The sequence below is a fragment of the Mizuhopecten yessoensis genome, unplaced genomic scaffold, assembly GCF_002113885.1.
Source record: "Mizuhopecten yessoensis strain PY_sf001 unplaced genomic scaffold, ASM211388v2 scaffold4025, whole genome shotgun sequence".
Lineage (NCBI taxonomy): Eukaryota > Metazoa > Mollusca > Bivalvia > Pectinida > Pectinidae > Mizuhopecten > Mizuhopecten yessoensis.
Window position 1 is genome coordinate 1150511 of NW_018405338.1, and position 19050 is coordinate 1169560.

General features: G+C 34.2%; 1 protein-coding gene across 3 annotated transcripts in view; it reads right to left on the bottom strand.

Moving 5' to 3' along the window:
• Positions 1-261: 261 nt before the first annotated feature.
• Positions 262-19050, bottom strand: part of LOC110448379 (adhesion G-protein coupled receptor G6-like) — a 66546-nt gene continuing 47757 nt past the window's right edge. For 2 of the 3 annotated variants that reach the window (XM_021494576.1, XM_021494577.1), the window contains exons 16-27: positions 18534-18702; positions 15572-15718; positions 15039-15200; positions 14169-14318; positions 9852-9979; positions 9032-9155; positions 7622-7766; positions 7115-7190; positions 6309-6709; positions 5339-5365; positions 3231-3338; positions 262-673 (exon numbers count right to left, since the gene is read on the bottom strand). In XM_021494576.1, coding sequence (XP_021350251.1) covers positions 615-673; positions 3231-3338; positions 5339-5365; positions 6309-6709; positions 7115-7190; positions 7622-7766; positions 9032-9155; positions 9852-9979; positions 14169-14318; positions 15039-15200; positions 15572-15718; positions 18534-18702 — 1696 coding nt within the window. In that variant the 3' untranslated portion in view covers positions 262-614. The remainder of the gene's footprint in view (positions 674-3230; positions 3339-5338; positions 5366-6308; positions 6710-7114; positions 7191-7621; positions 7767-9031; positions 9156-9851; positions 9980-14168; positions 14319-15038; positions 15201-15571; positions 15719-18533; positions 18703-19050) is intronic. The other variant, XM_021494578.1, reaches the window with a different exon arrangement.

Here is a 19050-nt window from a genome sequence, read left to right on the forward strand (position 1 = left end):
AGACAGCAGCTGAACACTTCATTGTTGAATATTGTTGAGTCAAATATAACATAACTTGAGAGCTATATTGTTGAATAGAATAAGTAGTAAAGAGCTGTATTTTTAATACAGCTAGATTGGAGTAGTTTGGTGTTATATTATTGAAAATTGTTGAATATGAGATTAGTTTAACACGATATTGTTGAATCGGAGAGTAATGAAGCGGTATATTGTTGAATGAAATAGGCATCTTACGCTATTTTGTTTAAACGAATCCATGGAAACGATTTTGTTGAATCAAGTGTTCAGTACTTCTTTGTAGAATCAGAAATGGATAAATCGTTGCATTGGTACATCAGAATAGTCGTGCTTTATTTTAGAGTTGAGCTAGATATTGTTGAATCAGTGTAGGTGAGTGCTACATTACTACACAATGTAATCATTAAGCGCTATATTGTTGAGCCGTGTAACCTTAAGCGCTATATTGTTGAGCCGTGTAACCTTTAAGCGCTATATTGTTGAGTCGCAGTGGGGTCGACAACTCCATTATAATGAATCACAAATCAGCTGAGAAAAACATTGTGGAATCTTGTTACTTTTGTATTGTTATCGTGAAATTAAACATGCATGGAGCACTAAATTGTTGAATCAGCATATGATGGGTATCTTCCTCTTGTATGCTCATTCGATCGAACTGAAACATAAACAATAAACGCTATAAATAGATATAAATTTCTTTAAAAAAATATGTTTTTATTGAAATGAATTCACTTCTGAAATGAAGCGTTGTTAATTTTTGTTTTATAAAATGTGCTCTAATTCATTGATGTATACAAATGTTAAAAACGTTGGCCTTTAAACAGCGAAGGGCTGATTTTTCGATAAAGAAAATACGACTGATTCTCTTGAAAGTAAAATATAATATGACAATTTGAGTCATATGATTATCAGTTTGATACCGATACCTATTATTAGTATGTCCATATCAAATGAACATTATCTAAATTACGTGACGCTAAGAATATGTATACTAAATAGCAATTTTCACTTGAAATTATTGATAATCTCACGTTTAATAACCTAATTTCTAGTGAAAGAAAATGTACACGCAGGTCAGTATGTAAACTGTACACAGGAAACGTTTCGACACAGTTAAAATTTCGCCCTTTAACCCTTAGTGATTCCTCATTATAAAAGCTAATTAGTAGATGCGCCCTATACAATGTTTTAACTTTGACGGATTAAATGGACACTTGGCGAGTATTTCACTGAGCGAAAAAAATCCGTTATACAGTTTATCACTTTGACTTGCAGGACGGTAATGTGTATGATAAGAGAGAAAACAATTATGTTTCACGTTTTGCTTTACTCTATAATTACTTTATAAAGTGAAACTCAGCTAAACCCTGTCTAAATCGAACGCACCACCGGAACCAATATTCTAATCCAGATTTGTGTCGACGCTAGTAAACATGTTCTTATTTAACGTAGAAAAATATGTAAATTCGGCAGGTTAAATTCTTGTTTATTTTCGATTAGTTTAAACAAGGTTCGATGTAGACAGGTGACTTTGAAAACATGCTTAGATCACCGTTAATACTGTAGTAGGATTTGATGACTCAAATCATTCACTATACAGCTTTGCGTTTTGGAATTATTTATAAAATATCAAATGTTATATACATATTATTTCCATTGCAACTCTCTAAAAGCTTTAGTCAAATGACCCATTGAACACACAAGCACAGCTTATTTCTCAGTAAGGAATAGCAAAGTCTTCGAATTCTGACTGCTCAATGGAGGGTTTGCCTATTGTCACTTAAAGCAATCACACCAACAAAAAACGCAACCTTATACCATATACAACGCCAGAGTATTTCATATTCGTATATAAAAATAGTAACATATTTTGAATATCATCTAGTTTATACTTTGAAACTTTGTTTTTAATAACACAATACACTATGATACTTTATACAAACATAAATGAAGATAAATAGAAAAGAGACAGAAACAATACACTTACATGAATATGTTACCCTATATTATAATTAACATTAACAACTATAGCTACAGGGATAGTTACATGATCTAGGACAATTTGCATGGGATTAAATGTTAAACATAAAGGGAACTCCGTAAATCCTCATTCACATGTCTATTTAGTGTACAACTTTTACTTGAAAAAATTGTCTAAAAGTCTGGCAAAATAAATAAATAAAAAAATATTAATTTTAGAACAAACTTAATCAAAAATTTGTTTTCTTTGTTTGTTGATTGGGAATATAAAGCATGTAAAACGTGACGTCATGAACATTTTGTTTGATCTACCTATTCAATTTTTAAACTTTTTAAACTTAATCTGTAAATAAATGCTCAAATTACCCATATGTAAGCTTTGCATGCTGCTTTAATATTAAGGGTTTAAGCTGAAGCTAAACTTTTCCCTTATCATGATCAATTCCTTCCAATCACATTGTTTAAAACAGTGTGGCATGGTGAACAGTAACATATCGATACAAACGTAAAATGCGTTCGATGTATATAAGTAATATTTGTATCAATGAAAATATACATTATTATAATAAGTGGAGATTTATATTGACATCGAATTTCAATATATATAAAAGTTAACATTATTAACCGTATCATTGTTTAAGGATTTCTACCAAGGATTCACATTTCTGAAAGCACCAATATTAAAAGCTGACTTTGAATAACATGGAAACTTACACACAAAGAAACTTCCGAATAGCTCAACCTTATGGAATAAAGATTTTCCTTAGGTCAAGTTTGTGTTTTGCTCACATCAATTTTCTATATTTTATATTTGTATTTCAGAGCAGAGAACAAAAATGGCAAAGAGATTCCAACTTCAGCGAAGAATCAGTATAAAGAAAATGACAAGATGTTAAAGAGTTGGAACTCTCCTTCCTACATGATGATTTAGTTAAAATTACTTTATATATACTTTTCTTTTTACTTCAAGATTACACCAAAATTAAGAATAAACAACATGAAGTATACTTTGTGTGGTCAAAATGAAATTTACATTACGATATTTAACTATAACTGACATAAAACGGCTTTGTAAAACTGAATTTCTTTTTCGACGGTAAACCAAAACTGAGAATGTAAAAAAGACGTTTTGAGATTATACCGAAGAAGCTAGCTGTGTGTATGATGTCGGCAAAAGTTGTTAGTAGAGTTCTCGAAGATGTTAGTCACATCATTTTATGGCGAATACCTACATTGTGGATCGATGTCACTTTGACTTGTGCTCCTGCTTATATCAGAAGAAAAGTCGCCAGAGGAAGCAGTGCCATTTCTAGAAGACGGAGAACTGCTGGAATTGTATCCTGGCAAGAAAAGTGTAATATGCGAACAAAGAGGCACACAAAACGAGACTAATTGAACCTCAATTGCTCGGAATCCTTTCATTTCAGCAGAAACTACAAATCATGCACCATGCATGACCTTTTTCCTCTCGACACAAAGGCAACTCCTGGTTATGTGCACTGACAGAGGGTTAGCAACCAGACAAATATGTCGAATGGTCAATTTCATGTTCACCAAGAGTTGTCTTAATGAAGGAGTTTTTAAAGATCATGCATGGTTCTCAACTTGCATTGTCAGAAAAATATATCTGTGTTGGTATTTACCTTGATAGGAGAGGTCAATATTCCGGATTTGGAACAGAAAATGTACCGACTAACAAAAATCCACTGCATCATCAATTCAGTAGAAATCCGTTACTCTTGACTTCGCGGATGATTACTCACTTATTTCTGAATAAACATCATCGTAGTACGACCCACACCAAATCCTTCCCCTCTATTAACTTTTTTCGAAATTCTAAGAAATAAAAGTTCTCTTCACTTGAGAGGTTCCATTGCATAAACGTAGCAAATATGCAAATCAAAGCTTGAAAAGAAAATCAAATGTTGATAGATATGATACAAAAATAGATGATTATAGCACTTGGATAAATTTGTAAATATGTTGACAGTTGCTTTAGGGACCCTCTCGTATCATGCTTCATGAAACATATCATCTTAAAACTTAAATTTTATTTGCGAAACGATGTTGAACTGTTTTGCTCATTGTTGGATTATCATACTTCTATCGATTTTGATCGGTACGAAAGAGAAAGTAACCCTGAATAAATGTCCAAATTATCATTATTTTGACTTTTAAAACACTAAAATTCGCTATTTCAAGAGCATTTTGATTATTATTTTGAACTTTTAATGAAGGTTATTAATTTATTTCATCTTTAAAAAGAAAAAATAATTCTTTAAAACAAGTAAAACAGCGTTCTTGATTGGGCTGACCAATCTTAATGAACACTATTTTTTTAACAAGCAAAAGGGTGCACATTTGTCAAATAGAAAAGAAAACAATAATACCGCATTACACTCCTATTCTGGAATGTCTTGAAATCAAATCTTATGAAAATGTGGTAAATGGTTTCATAAAACCCATGAAGTCTGATGACTTTGAAACTTATTCGGCACATCCCTCTTAAAAGCTCTTTTAGCGTATGGATTCGTTATCATCATAGTTCAATGTTTTGAGAAAGATATACATTATTCATAATGAAATAATAAAATAGCATGCATACTATTTAAATATAAACACACTTGACGAGTGTTAATATCAAAGTACGTGTTATAAATACATTTTACGTCAATCGAAATCGGTATGTAAATACAGTGGAAGCCCATTACCGATTACCGATTTCCCTAATCCGATTATCCGAATATTATACTGTCCCGACATTCACATACAGGAGGCAGAATTTTGAAAGACAACTGATTTGCCGTCTATAAGGAAAATTAATAAACTCGGATTGTTTTATTCGAACTGATCTGTTCTTATAAATTAGGTTCCACTGCACATATAAACAACGATTTAACAAAACAGTAACAAACAAAACAAAACAAAACAATTACAACATCCACATCCAAGCATAACGCTCTGGTTAGTTCGTAAATTGCATATAAATACCCGTGTGATCATTGCATTGAACAGACATGTGATACAGCTGTGAGTGCTTTTTATACGTTTACCACACTTTCGCCTGTTAATTATTAAACGTGACCATGTCCCCTTAATATTCGCAAAAGCAAAGATGTTTTGACATATTAAAACAAACGGTATAAACGGCTTTGCAACCCTACAGTATTAACGGTGTTCAGTGAGATAGTGAATAGAAAGTCACAGAGAAGAAAGTGTTACTTGAAAGGTGTTAGCATGGACAATCAGATGTGACAAAAATAACACACACATTAAAAAGTTAAAATGAAAGTGAGCTTAGCAACGTCACAGAAAATGCCAGGAGTATTTATCAATATACCTGCGGTGTACTTTTTCCCTTTCTCCTCTGAAAATATAAGTCGTGTATAAGTAACTTACCTTTAATTTTGTGATTGCTATATTAATCATAGCTAATAACAAATACAAATATATGTTCAGTTTAAGTGTTTTCTTATTGGGATGTGTAATTTAATGCATGTAATCTCGTATTATGATGGAACTAATTTCAAGTTCAAGCATACGAAGGCCTATTATATAATTCAAAAAAATCGATTTATTGAAATGACATCACTCTAACATAAATATTTAGAGAAATAAAAGGCGACTCAAAAATCATCCATTTTGGTTTATCTGGACAAATTTCATTTTCCCCCAAATATCGCCTGAAAACATTCGCATCAATCATTTTGAGATTCATGTAAAAGAAGATCGTTGCATTTTCATGGAAACGCGCGTATCTTTCATTTTGAGATTCATACATTTTGGTAATTCTTGGATCAATCGTGTAGTTATGAAGGTCTAATATGTCAAAATATAACACGTAGTAACTGACGGCAAATCGTTTGAATATTGTATTTTTTTCCCAAATATTCTTATCAGACACTTACGAAACTACAATTAAAATGATATATAAACGAAAAATAATGATATGCAATGTTAAGAATGGACTCCCAGAACGGAGCATAATGCATTTACAATGAAACGTTGTTTTTTAGGAAAGGCAGATCCTTTGCTTTGTTTAACAATTATTTTATCAGTATTCATTAACTTTTTCCTTTTTGAAGCGAAAAGCAACTTTAAACACTGGCTACACGTGTGCTTACATTCTAAGCGTTGAATGACATCAACTTTACTCGCTGTTGTATCGTTAATAGCAAATCGATACTGTGTACGGTACGTGTGTAAGTCCACTATATGTAACTGTTTGTGAAAGGGACAGAGCAGGACTATCTGTCACAACTTTGGATGTGTGTAATGCTAAGATATATAATGAGTAGACGAATGTATACCTCTACTGGTCTGTGTGCTTCCTTTCTCGTTGGATGCGTCACAACAGGGCAACGTTCTTGCCCAGTGCTTCCTCGCCTCTTTGTGCAGAAAACAATAAAAAATGAAAATGAAAAGTCCCTGAAGTGAGTTGAAAATAGTGAACAAATATTGGACAATAATTCCACCGGTGCCACCGACCGCAAATACTGCAAACACCCACGTAAGACCAAGGAGAATGACCACGCCCACTGCCCCTCGAAGTCGGGACAACGTGCTGGATTTGTCAGACTTGGTGATCTTCTTTGATGACATTCCGAACAACTGCCGTGTTACCATGACGAATGCGATTGTGTTTAAAATCAGAATCAGCAGCACAGGGGCAAGGAATGCACTGTAGAACGGAATGGGATCTAACCAGCATCTAACAAAAGGAAAGTTTAAATAAAATAATCCGAGGATTTGTTTTAAGCAGTAGCAAAGATAATATATTTAAATTGAGAAATTAACCCCATAAAAATCCATTCACTTATAATTGTGTACATTTTTCTTATTGACATGTAAAATTGAATACATTTGATTAAAAAAATGTTTTTTTTAATTCTCAGCAAAACTTCAGATGTGTAACAACAAAATACATGCATCATTGTAAGACCATCAGAGTAGCCTCCCTTATAATAACGAAAACTCATTCTCGATCAACTCAAAAGGATTGTGGTTTTTAAAACCTTTCCTATCCTCACATGGTCAGATTAAATATAAAATGTTGCAGTTTCTTTCTCTAATGGCCAATTGTCAACAGATACTGAGCATTAATGTCGCGACTTACATGTCTCCCGGCTGTCGGCCATAATTATCCGTCTTGTTTATCCCCAATGTCACCACCACAACAACCAGCGGAATACCTGTCAGAGCAAAGTAAAATAGATTTAGAAGAGTCAACACATTGTTAATTTTTTTCCGTTTTTGCCATGTTTAAATATATTTTTTCCAGAAATCACCGACTTTGTTAAGAAAAAAGGCCAAACTGTCTAAAAGAATCACGGGTTTGATAATTGAAAAACTGAATTAGTGATGACTACCATTAACGAGACTCAAATACTCTATAACACAGAAACACAGAAGACGGATAATCAATAACTAAATAAATGTAATCCCTAAATTTTAGGTAGCATACCAGAATAATAGGTTTTCTCTCAATGAAGTATAAAACATAGCGTCATTAGAAAAAGGCATTTTTTTTTTATCTCAACGTCGAAAGAAAAATAGATAAATAGGAACTTATTATGCGTAAGAACTTCTTAAGAAAAGTAATACGAAACAGAAATATACTCACCCCATCCAACCAGGCAACATTTGATGAGGAACCGTCGAATGTAGGTGTTGAATATCTTGACCAATGCCAGATACATGTAGAAAGCCTCCACGGCCATCCAAGTCATGGCGGACAGCAGGAAGTAATGTAGCAGTACAGCCACGACCTGGTCAGATGAATATGATGTATTAGATAAACTGAACAGCAACGTCAGTGCACTTTTTTACAATACACTATTAGTTATCTCTGGGTTAGGAGGGGTCTACGGGCTCATAGACCCCGTCTGGATTTTTTAGACCCCGAGCCGAAGGCAAGTGGTCTATGAAAACCAAAGGGGTCTATGAGCCCGTAGATCCCTCCTAACCCAGAGATAACGAATTTGTCACCCTGGCGATCTTTTATTACTGTTTTTTCTGCAAAGTTGTAAGTCACTTTGTGAGTTTGAGTTATACTTGACTGCTAACAAAATAGCCCCTACCGGACACCTTTTTCGGCAATATTTCGGACAATCACTACCATCTTTGTAATAAATACACTAAATACACTAGAGGCCCCCTCATTGCCCGTTTCGTTGAATTTGCTGTCAATTAAGTAGGCTATTTCATCCTGAGAAGAATTGGCACACATCGAACGCTTGTGTGTGTGTTGGACGCCATCTTTGTTGTTATGAAAGGAGATTTTAGTTTGAGTTATCTCACGACGCACGTACTTTTACAGACCCCGGCAGAGCGGGGTCTATAGAAATATAGACCCCGGTAAGATATCCAATCAGAAAGAGTGTTACAAATTAGTAGGCTGACAAAGGACAATACACATGCACAAGTGTTCTCTATTTAATAAAAAAAAAAAGACGGGTGATAATTGAAAACATATTTATATTAGCAATCCACATTATAACTCAAGTCCATATTATCTTTTATGCAATAATATACACTATAAATGTGTGCAGTCTACTGAAACGAACAACCAACGTTCCACTAAATTAGTTAATATGTCCATTGTATCATGCATTTTCTTCGGCTTTTAATTCTACATCTACATTAGTATGTTCATACATATGTTTTGAGAGATATTGAGCACCAATAGAACCTGACACTGAAAGGTAACTGCAACAGCCACGTGTTTAAAAACGGAAGACATCATATATATCAATGTTTTACTGTCTTCACAAACAATGTACGTGTCGTAACGTTTCAAGACCGACTGGTCCCTTCGTCATTTTATAGTCATAGCTTGACAAAGAGGCCAGTCGGTCGTTCAACGTTGCGACGCGTTTAATAGTACAATGTTTGTGTAGAAAGTAAAACTTTGATATACATATTTCCAAACAGATGAATATTATTGAAGGAAGACATTATGGTTGTCAATGGATATACGTTTACACTCGTTGGTGTCAATACCCCTGTTTCATATTAGAAAATGTAGCCATACCTTGCATGCAGCGGAGTTGTCGAGTGCATAGGCCTGCTGACCCAAAATAAAAATTACATTGACTGCAATCAATGCTATACACAGGTTTATGAGGATCTTTGACGGGTTACTGCTTCGTAGTTTCCTGTAAAACATGAGGACATGTATATTTAAAGACTCATTGTTAAGATTTTAATCTATTTGAATTAAAGATAAAAATATCAAGCAGGATATTAAGAAAAACAGCATGATAATATCACAGTTTCAACAAAATCATCATACAACTCAAAAACGATAATACCAGGACAAATTAGAACAAAGTAAAAAATTACATATAGATCACTAAGAAAGTGCGAGAAGAATTTAAACAAGTGTTGAAAACAAATGATAAAATCATTTTAGTTTGACCTTTAGTAACTGGTATATTTTGCATGGAGTGATGTTTTCTTTGTCTCTAAGACGATACTAGTAGTCTCCCTTTAAAGGATTGCAAAAATGTAAACATTACCATTTCCTAGAATTTGCAGGATTTCCTTAAGCATCAATTGATATTTTCCAGGAATGCAGTTTTTTTAATTAGAATGGAAAAAATATATTTAAAGTGAGAAGTATAATATCAAATCACAAACAAACTTAAACGTTGAGTATTGCACATTTTCCCGGCTCCTTGATAAGGACACTAAAGTAATCTCCCTTGACGTATATGCAAACTGAAAAAATATGTTTGATACTGAAAACTGCATCAACATGCTACTGTGAATGTTTTGAATACAAAATTAACGTTTTTCAAAATCAGGATGCTTTGCCTTGTAATTAGTACGCTCAACTAGTATTCACTTACTTAAATAAACAATATGTGAAGAGCGTCAATAAGAGGCTAAAGAGGGAAATACTACATCCGACGTAGGAGATAATGGACATGGCTAGTCTGTTCTCGTCGCTGATGCCTCCTCCCGTTCCGTATATATCCTAAAGGACATAATTATTGAAAATGAATATGTATGTTATAGGAATTAAATGATATCTACTACGGAAATCACAATACAATATATATAGGACGATAATGTGAGGATATTTCATACGTAGTATCACAATACAAGTCCAAGATGATATCAAAACACAATTGATAAACGACGATAATATCATGATATATGTTATGGGCGTTATATCTCAATACACGGCTGACGATATTATCTTGATATCTATCAACGCCATCACAATACAATAGATGAAGGACAAGAATATCAAGATATATGTTAGGGACGTTATATCTCAATATACTTCCGACGCTTTTATCGCGAAATCTGTCTACAATATCACAATAAAACACGACAATAATAATATTACGATATATCTTAGGGACGTAGCATCGCAATGCATTCCCGACGATAATGTTGCGATATATATCAACGTCATCACAATTCAATAGATATTCGATAATAATATCAACATATCTGTCAAGAACGAAATAACGAAATACACGCCCGAGCATAATATCGCAATATCGGTTAGGACATCACATTACAATACACGCGTTAAATGATATCACCAAGTCTGTTTAGGTCATATCCCGATGCCGACCCGAGAGTAATATCCTGATATCTAGGAGAGAGTATCACAGCACAATAAATCTATGAAGATGCTATCACGTTACAATGTATCTACTAAAGACGCCACAACACAGCACACGAACAAAATGGTAATTGCTATTTTTAACCAACTTTATCAGGTCATGTCTCCAACAATAAAACATTTGAATAACTCAGAACATGAAACCATGGCAACCCAGTACAATAAAAAGCAACTGTATATGAATAAACAAGTATAAAATCCACAGAGGAGCAACAAAAAGGGTAAGAATAAACTGGTACGTAAAGGCAATGAGTAACTTAAGACATGTGTTAGGACTCTTCATTGAAATATGGTATCGATATACCGGTAGCAGATATAAATATGAGCGTGTTATTGAAGGTTTGTCTACTTAAACAAGGGGCAGTTTAAGATCATGTGTTAGTTATAGACTGGTAGTGACTATGGTCTGGTTGTGATTACAGACAGGTGGTAGTTATAGAATGGTAGAGACTATAGACTGGTGGTGATTACAGACAGGTGGTAGTTATAGACTGGTGGTGGTTATAGACTGTTGGTAGATAAAGACAGATGGTAGTTATAGACTGTTGGTAGTTACAGACAGGTAGTAGTTAAAGACCGGTGGTGGTTACAGATAAGTGGTAGTTAAAGACTGGTGGTGGTTACAGACAGGTCGTAAGTATGGTTGTAGAATGGTTGTCATTATAGACGAGTTACTATTGACAGATGGTAGTTATATATTATTGAAAGGTTGTCTCTATAATAAAGTATAGCTATTGACAAATGCTGGTGAGGGACCGGTAGTAGTTATAGACAGGTAGTAGTTATAGACAAGTGGTAGCTATACATAGGTGGTAGGATTAGACAGATGGTAGTTAAAGACAGTTAGTATATAGACAAGTGGTAGCTTAAGACATGTTGTAGCAATAGACAGGTTTTAGTTATACACAAATGGTAGTAATATCCACGTTGTAGTTATTGAACGATTGTCTGTAATGACAGGTGTTAGATATACACAAGTGGTGGCTATAGACAGGTGGAAGTAATAAACATGTAACGGTTATATGCATTTACAATTGTTTTACAGATGACAACTGTAAACAGATGGACATTTTTAACTAAAGAAAGATGGTAGGTATAGTCAGATGGTTTCTTTAGACAGGTAGCCTCTTAAACAGGTTGTTGTTATAGACGGCTAGCGTTAACGTCATTTCATCAAGGGGATATCAAAAAATATGTTATAATATTTTTTTCTGCATAATAAACTACGATGTATCAAACAATAAATACACTATAAGGTATCTTCTTTCAGTCTAGGTTACAATAACCACAAAACATCACGTTTCTGTGCCGACCTACTAGAAAACACTGATGTACTAAACTGGCAGCAACACTAGACACATATCAGCTAAAACACGTGACAAATATATTTTCGTCATTCAAAACCCCATAAGGGCCAATTAGTACACAGATCTTGTATAGAGGAACATCAGGTAATATCAAAGGATTCTGTCATTGATAGACATCGAACTTAATATGAAGGCAAGAGGCACACGGGCCTTAACATTCACAGGAATCAAAATGCAGCTGTTACCTGTTATTGTGTTGTGACAAAGAATTAGAATGCATCTTACTAAATATGACTTTCTGACTATGAATTGGCATTTACAGAATGATGTTGGGAAATGACTTACATTTATAATGAGCTAATAAATATCATTAAAATGATAAGCCACAATAATATAGTCATAAAGTAGATGTTACTCTTCCTTATAAGTTCCATAATAGTACTATTTCTAGTCTACAATTGCCAATATTTTTCTTTCTTTTCAAAAAGAGTAGTGGCCGTCGAGAAATGAAATTCCCAATTTTTACAAAAAAATAGGGTTTTTCTTTCAATGAAGATAATTTGAAAATTGGCATAGATGGGTTTGGAGAAGACGTTTGTTGAATTTTAAGCAGTTTTACGCTTTTGGACCCAGCCCCTCAGGCCAATGGGGTCAATCATAAGGTAAGAATTCAAAATAATTTTTTAATATTTCCCACTGATAATCAACAAAATATACCCCAAAATGTCATTTCCCTGTATAACTACAATAAAAAAGAAATATCCACATGTAAGTTTCAACACAGTAGTCCTTTGAGGATTTTGAACTCGGTGACCTCTTTATTGTCCCACCCCTCAGCCCCTTTTGGGTCAACACCATCTTGAATATAATTCTGATCCCCACCTCAGGCTGAAGTTAACCCCCAATTTAAACAAAATCTGAAACACTGTTTCTGGACAGAAGTAAAAAATATGATTGTTCCATATGTTTGCACTAAGTGACCCTCTGTGAGACCCCTTTCCCGAACCCCTTCCCTCATTAGGGGCCTGGACGGGGAGGGTCGGCTCTTTCTTGAGTATAATTCTGAACCTTATCATCTTGTTTTATGAAATGCTAATGGAAGTCCAGTTTCAGAGTAGACGTCTTTTGGAAGTTTTGCATTCTGTGACCTCTTATGGCCCCGCCTCTCAGTCCCTTTGGGGTCAGTCTTAGCTTGAGTAAAAGCTATGATCCCAACAATAGGCTTATGATTGCTACGAAGTTTATTCAAATCTTGACCAACGGTTTCCGAGAAAAAGTCGAACATTTGAATGTTTACGCACGTAGGACACAGGTGTAATAATTAATGAAAAAACAATCGGTGACACAGCGACAATAGCATTACAATTAACAACACATGCACAAAACCCTATTACCGTTAGCAACAAACTTCAGCGAAATATCTGCCATACTCCGCTCCTTGATAAAATCAAATATTTGATGCATAAGAAACGTGTCAAGGTTTTCAAATAATGCTATTTAAACTGAGTATTTTTAGTAAATTCACTTTCGGTTCGATTGATTTCCTGATGTTTACAAGATCTAAGTAAGCAAAAGTTGAAAATGATGGGACAAATAAATGCATTCATTTAGATAGAAGTTAATTGAACATATGTGGACATAGGCAACGCTGCCTCTATATCAACATCAATATACGAATGAAATACTTATGACAAAACATAGAAATTAGTCTATATATAAGGACCAGTTATATCGTATTTATTTCAAGTTCTTTGAGAATTCGTCTATGTTTTCGCAAAGCAAATCAATAAGCATATTTGTTTGAATAATGTAATGAGGAAAACTATTTCAGACATGAACGGTGCTTTGAGTAGAGCTATGATTTCTTAGTTTAAAGGACATTATCTTTTAATAATTTGAAAAATAATTGAGTCGATGCAGGAATCCAAACAAAGCGATCATTTTCAATACACCATCTGGACATTTCTCTAGTTTAACACTGACTGGTGGAATTTTAGGTCAATATATTGGAAATATAATAGAAGACTCAGTCTTGACAATGTTTTGTTAAGAAATGAAATAACGGAAAGGCTTTTAACAGATAAACGAAACAAAAACAAAATCTGAGATAAAAGATAAGATATGCATTGATTCATTCAGTTTTCTGATGTATGGTAGGGCGTTTTTTCTTTGTGCAAGTCGTTTTATTATACTTATTCAAAGAATAATGAATACATTACCATAAGTAAAGCGAAATTGGTCAAGTGGTCACATGCACATGTGGTGTGGGAATTGGCCACAGTTTCGTAAACGGAGCATCCCTCGCCTGACCACTTTGCGGTAGACTGCAAGTTTTCGTCCCAGAATACGCAGGCTGGATTCTTAGAATTCTGTCATAAGATATATCATAATAATGTTTTATCAAAGATGCATTACGATTAACATACAACTAAAATATGTTTACAGTGAATGCATTACAAATATGAAACGTTCCAGGATAAATCATGACGAATATTCAAATCATAAACGTTTCTTTTTGGACATTAAATTAAAAAGTGTTATAAACGTCTTTACTTTCGGCATGATAGGAGAAACTCCCTATCCAATAAAATCCTTACTCCGTAGTACGTGAATGTGTCTAAAAAGGAACGACAGGGGTCATACATATAGATATACCCTAATCTCCCAGAGGTTGTCATCTGTGACCCTCGACCCTTCATTTTGAATACTGATCACGAAAAAATAATTGGCTTTCAGACGTTTATGTTACCATAGAATGGTGTTAAGATAAACTAAATCCAATGTGGGGTTTGTGGGATATCTCGTTCATAAGACGTTTACTTGAAAAGTTGTCATGTGTGACCTTTGACCCTTAAAAATTATTCGATGACCATCAGGATTTATTAAGGTGTTGAGTTTGGTGTAGCCATTCTTAAATATCAATAGAAAATATAAATCCGTGAGGGAGTTGTGAAATTTTTTTCACACAAGCTTTATATATTTCAAAAGTGGCCAAATGTGACATTGACCGTTCCGGAACGTTGACTGTAAAAAGAGTTAACACCAAATGATATATGTAATAAAAGGATACAATCTGAGGTCATAATTACCTTTTCAGTATGAACAAAACGTTGTAAGACAGGACTTTGTAGACCCTTGACGTCAACGTTCGGAATGGAAGCAGCCATTATCAAACTATTTGGGCCCCTGATGAAATCCAAATCATCCTCGACTTGCGGACCACCAAACGCTGGAAGTTTACCTGTTATTGCCTGAAACCAATAAACCCAGTGATTGTGGTGGCGGTGATAGAGGAGGGGATTATCAATCATTAAAAAGAGCGAAAATATCAGATTTTTTTTAAAATAATGCATATTATGACAAGCTTAACATGGTAAACTTCTAAAGGATACTGGCGATCATGTACTCCTTGCATTGCCATATTTCGATAAAGTAATGAGAGATGTTTCAAATTAAACTAGTTGCTTCACGTTGGTACATACATGTACTTAACACTGTAATCAAATACTTTAAATCAGAATCACTACCATATTTAATGCTGTATCTTTACACTAAAAGCACATGGTCATGAAACAACAAATTTATCGTTGGTATGGTAAATTTATTTGAGCACAACACGCACGGAAAATAACTTGTCCTCTGCAAAAACTGCAAACGTAATTTTAGACATAGCTGATCGTTCACTGGCGCTCAATGACTGTGGGAGATCGGCAGGTAGAATCATGTAGGATTGTTCGCTGTTATTGCGTGATCCAGCTATCACCTCTACCTGTAACCGATACGAGAGGAAAGAGAATAAACACTTAACTTATATGTTTGTTAAAATGACGTAATTGGTATCATTATATTATGTTGATTATATATAGATATGAATTAACAGGGTTAATCATGTAACACATTTGATGAACCGTGCGTCACAGCTTATCTATTTCCACTTACGGCTTTATGTTTACTGGCGTCTGTAGCCCAAACAGACAAATGCATGTCCACAGAAACTGAATCCACCCAACTTCCTGATCGTATAATGAGCTTCCAGAAAAAGGCTAAGATAGTTCTGTAAATCCCTTGCTTGTGTTAATTGAAACAGCATGCTACAGTGCATTTGTTGACACAAATGTGAATATTTAGCAGATCGTTTATGAAAAACTTAATGGTATATAAAAAATAAACTGAAAATCTAATATGTGTTTCCTGAATGTTTTCCGTGATGTTGGCAGACAAGGTATCACATGAGATAAACATATAAAGAAAATAAAATCTACAGCACAAACATATCGGAACAAAATGCATTACAGATTGACCAAAGAACCACAGCAACTATTTCGGCGACTACACATAGGAACGAAACACAAACCAGCGTGTAATGTCAACATATCCCTCAACATTGACAAAAAAGTGTACAATTCATCACGGCGCCAGCACACAAGAACAAAATAAATACATAGCGACAATAAACAAGGACAAAATAAATAACAGCGTCAACACTTAAACAAAAATATACAACAACACCAACACCGATAGACAAAATATACCACAGTGTCATCACAGAAAGACATAATATACCAACAAGACCAACCCAGAAAACACAACATATACAACAAGACCAACAGAGAAACACAACATATACAACAAGAACAACACAGAAACACCAAACATACAAAAGTGTCATCACAGAAATACAAAATATACCACAATGTTACCACAGAAAGACAAAATAAACAACAGTGTCTAAACAAAGGTCACAACAATGTCATCACAGAAATACAAAATATACCACCGTGTTACCACAGAAAGACAAAATAAACAACAGTGTCTAAACAAAAGTCACAACAATGTCATCACAGAAATACAAAATATACCACAGTGTTACCATAGAAAGACAAAATAAACAACAGTGTCTAAACAAAAGTCACAACAATGTCATCACAGAAAGACAATATATACCACAGTGTTACCACAGGAAGACAATATATACCACAGTGTCAACACAGATAGGCAAAATATACCACAGCTTGAAACACAGAAAGACAAAATATATCACCGCGTCAACACAGAAGAAAAAAAATAACAACAGTGTTAACACAGAAAGACAAAATATACCGCAGTGTCAACAGAGCAATACAAAATATACCACACTGTTAACACAGACAGACAAAATAACCAAAGTGTTAACACAGATAGACAAAATGTACTTCAGTTTGAAATACAGAAAGACAAAATATATCACCGCGTCAACACAGAAAGACTAAATATACCACACTGTTAACACAGAAAGACAAAATATACCCCAGTGTCAACACAGAGAGACAAAATATACCACAACGTCAACACAGAAACACAAAACATATCACCGCGTCAACACAGAAACACAAACAATACAAACAATACAACAGTGTTAACATAGAAATACAAACTATACCACAACAACAAATATACCACAACGTTAACACAGAAATACAAACAATACAACAGTGTTTACACAGACATACAAAATATGCCATAGCGTCAACAAACAAGAACTTAATAAACAAACATATACAACACCTAATTAATATACCACAACGTTAACCTACAAGAACAAAGCATATGCCACTGCAGCAGTATGTCACAATGCCAATAAAAGAGGTCAAACTTTATCATACCGTGAAAGTGCAATGAAGTTTTATATAACAATAATTACACAAAAAGACAAAATAAACCATAACACACAAAAATAAGGTAGCAGTGTACAGTAGCGTACGGTGGCCATGGGTGATATTTTTATACAATGAATAACCCCTGTAATATTACATGTATCAAAAGTTTAAAATAAATCAGCTCTAAAATTGGCATAAACATGATGAATGTGGGCTTCACATTTTGAAACAATTGAATTTGGCTTGAGACTACATTTTTTGCCATTTACGAATTTGTGTCTACACAACAAAAGCTTGTTTTTCATGTAGTCTTTTTTTGTACTCAGCACATGTGTAAATATTGTGAAAAATCTAGTCTGACGACCTATGCTAAAACGTGAGTAGCTGTGACCGAGTAGGTGATATTCAATTTAAGACATGTTTTAAGAAAAAAAATACTACTTGCGTGAGTCAAATTTTGGGTTAAAAATCATGTTTTTTTGCATTTTTTTTTTGCATATTTTGGCGTTTTATGATGTGGTAACCATGGTTTTCACAAGTCCCAAATCTGGGAAAATTTGTGAAAAAATATCCATTCTTCTAAAATAAAAGTATTCAGATTGTAGTTTATATATATATGTATATATGTAGGTGTGTTTTGCAGGATGAATCCGCTATCCATGTTTATCCGAGACATGCCCTTTATTTTTAGGGTCAAGCCATTTCTACTGTACTCTGCTACCTAAGGACAAACGTAAGGAAAACCAGACCAGGATACACTACACCCAAAAGAACAAATTATGCTACATTATCAACATGAAACAAAAACAATCAAGGATGAAATACCCAAACAACAGGTAAAATATGGTTAACTGCAACATCAATTTGTTTACTCATTGACGCTTTTCTCTTCGTCTCTTATTTCCGATAGGTTTTTTTATCCATTAAAACAATCGTTGGCATACTTACAGAAGTCGGAGCAAATTTTTCTCCTGGCTTATTATTCGATTGAATAGTATAGCCATTGAAATTGGACGATGTTATGCCTCCTCTAGAGAAAAGTGCCAAATTTGGATTAACAGCGCTGAAACTGTTCTGTGCTGACTTATCTACAAGCTTCTGTACTGTCTGCAAAAATCTGATAAAAAACACATCTTTTTTTATAATTAAACAAGACTTCTATCTACACATTGATTGTTGAGGTACAATGTATATCTATGTATGCAACATTTTGTTTATATTTTACATACACTGGACAGAAAAAGCCATATCGTTAAAAGGAAATAAGAAACCGAAAAAAACTTCAGAATGTTTGCAAGTGTTTTTTAGGACAGGGTGCTTACTCACGATTTGTGTGATAGTAGGATCTCTTTTGGAAACATTTTGTATGGAAACATGATATATGAATGCCGATGCTTTTTACTTATGCTCGTTCGTGTGCAATATGTGTCGTTGTCACTACCCTTTGTCTCACGTTTAAGGACAT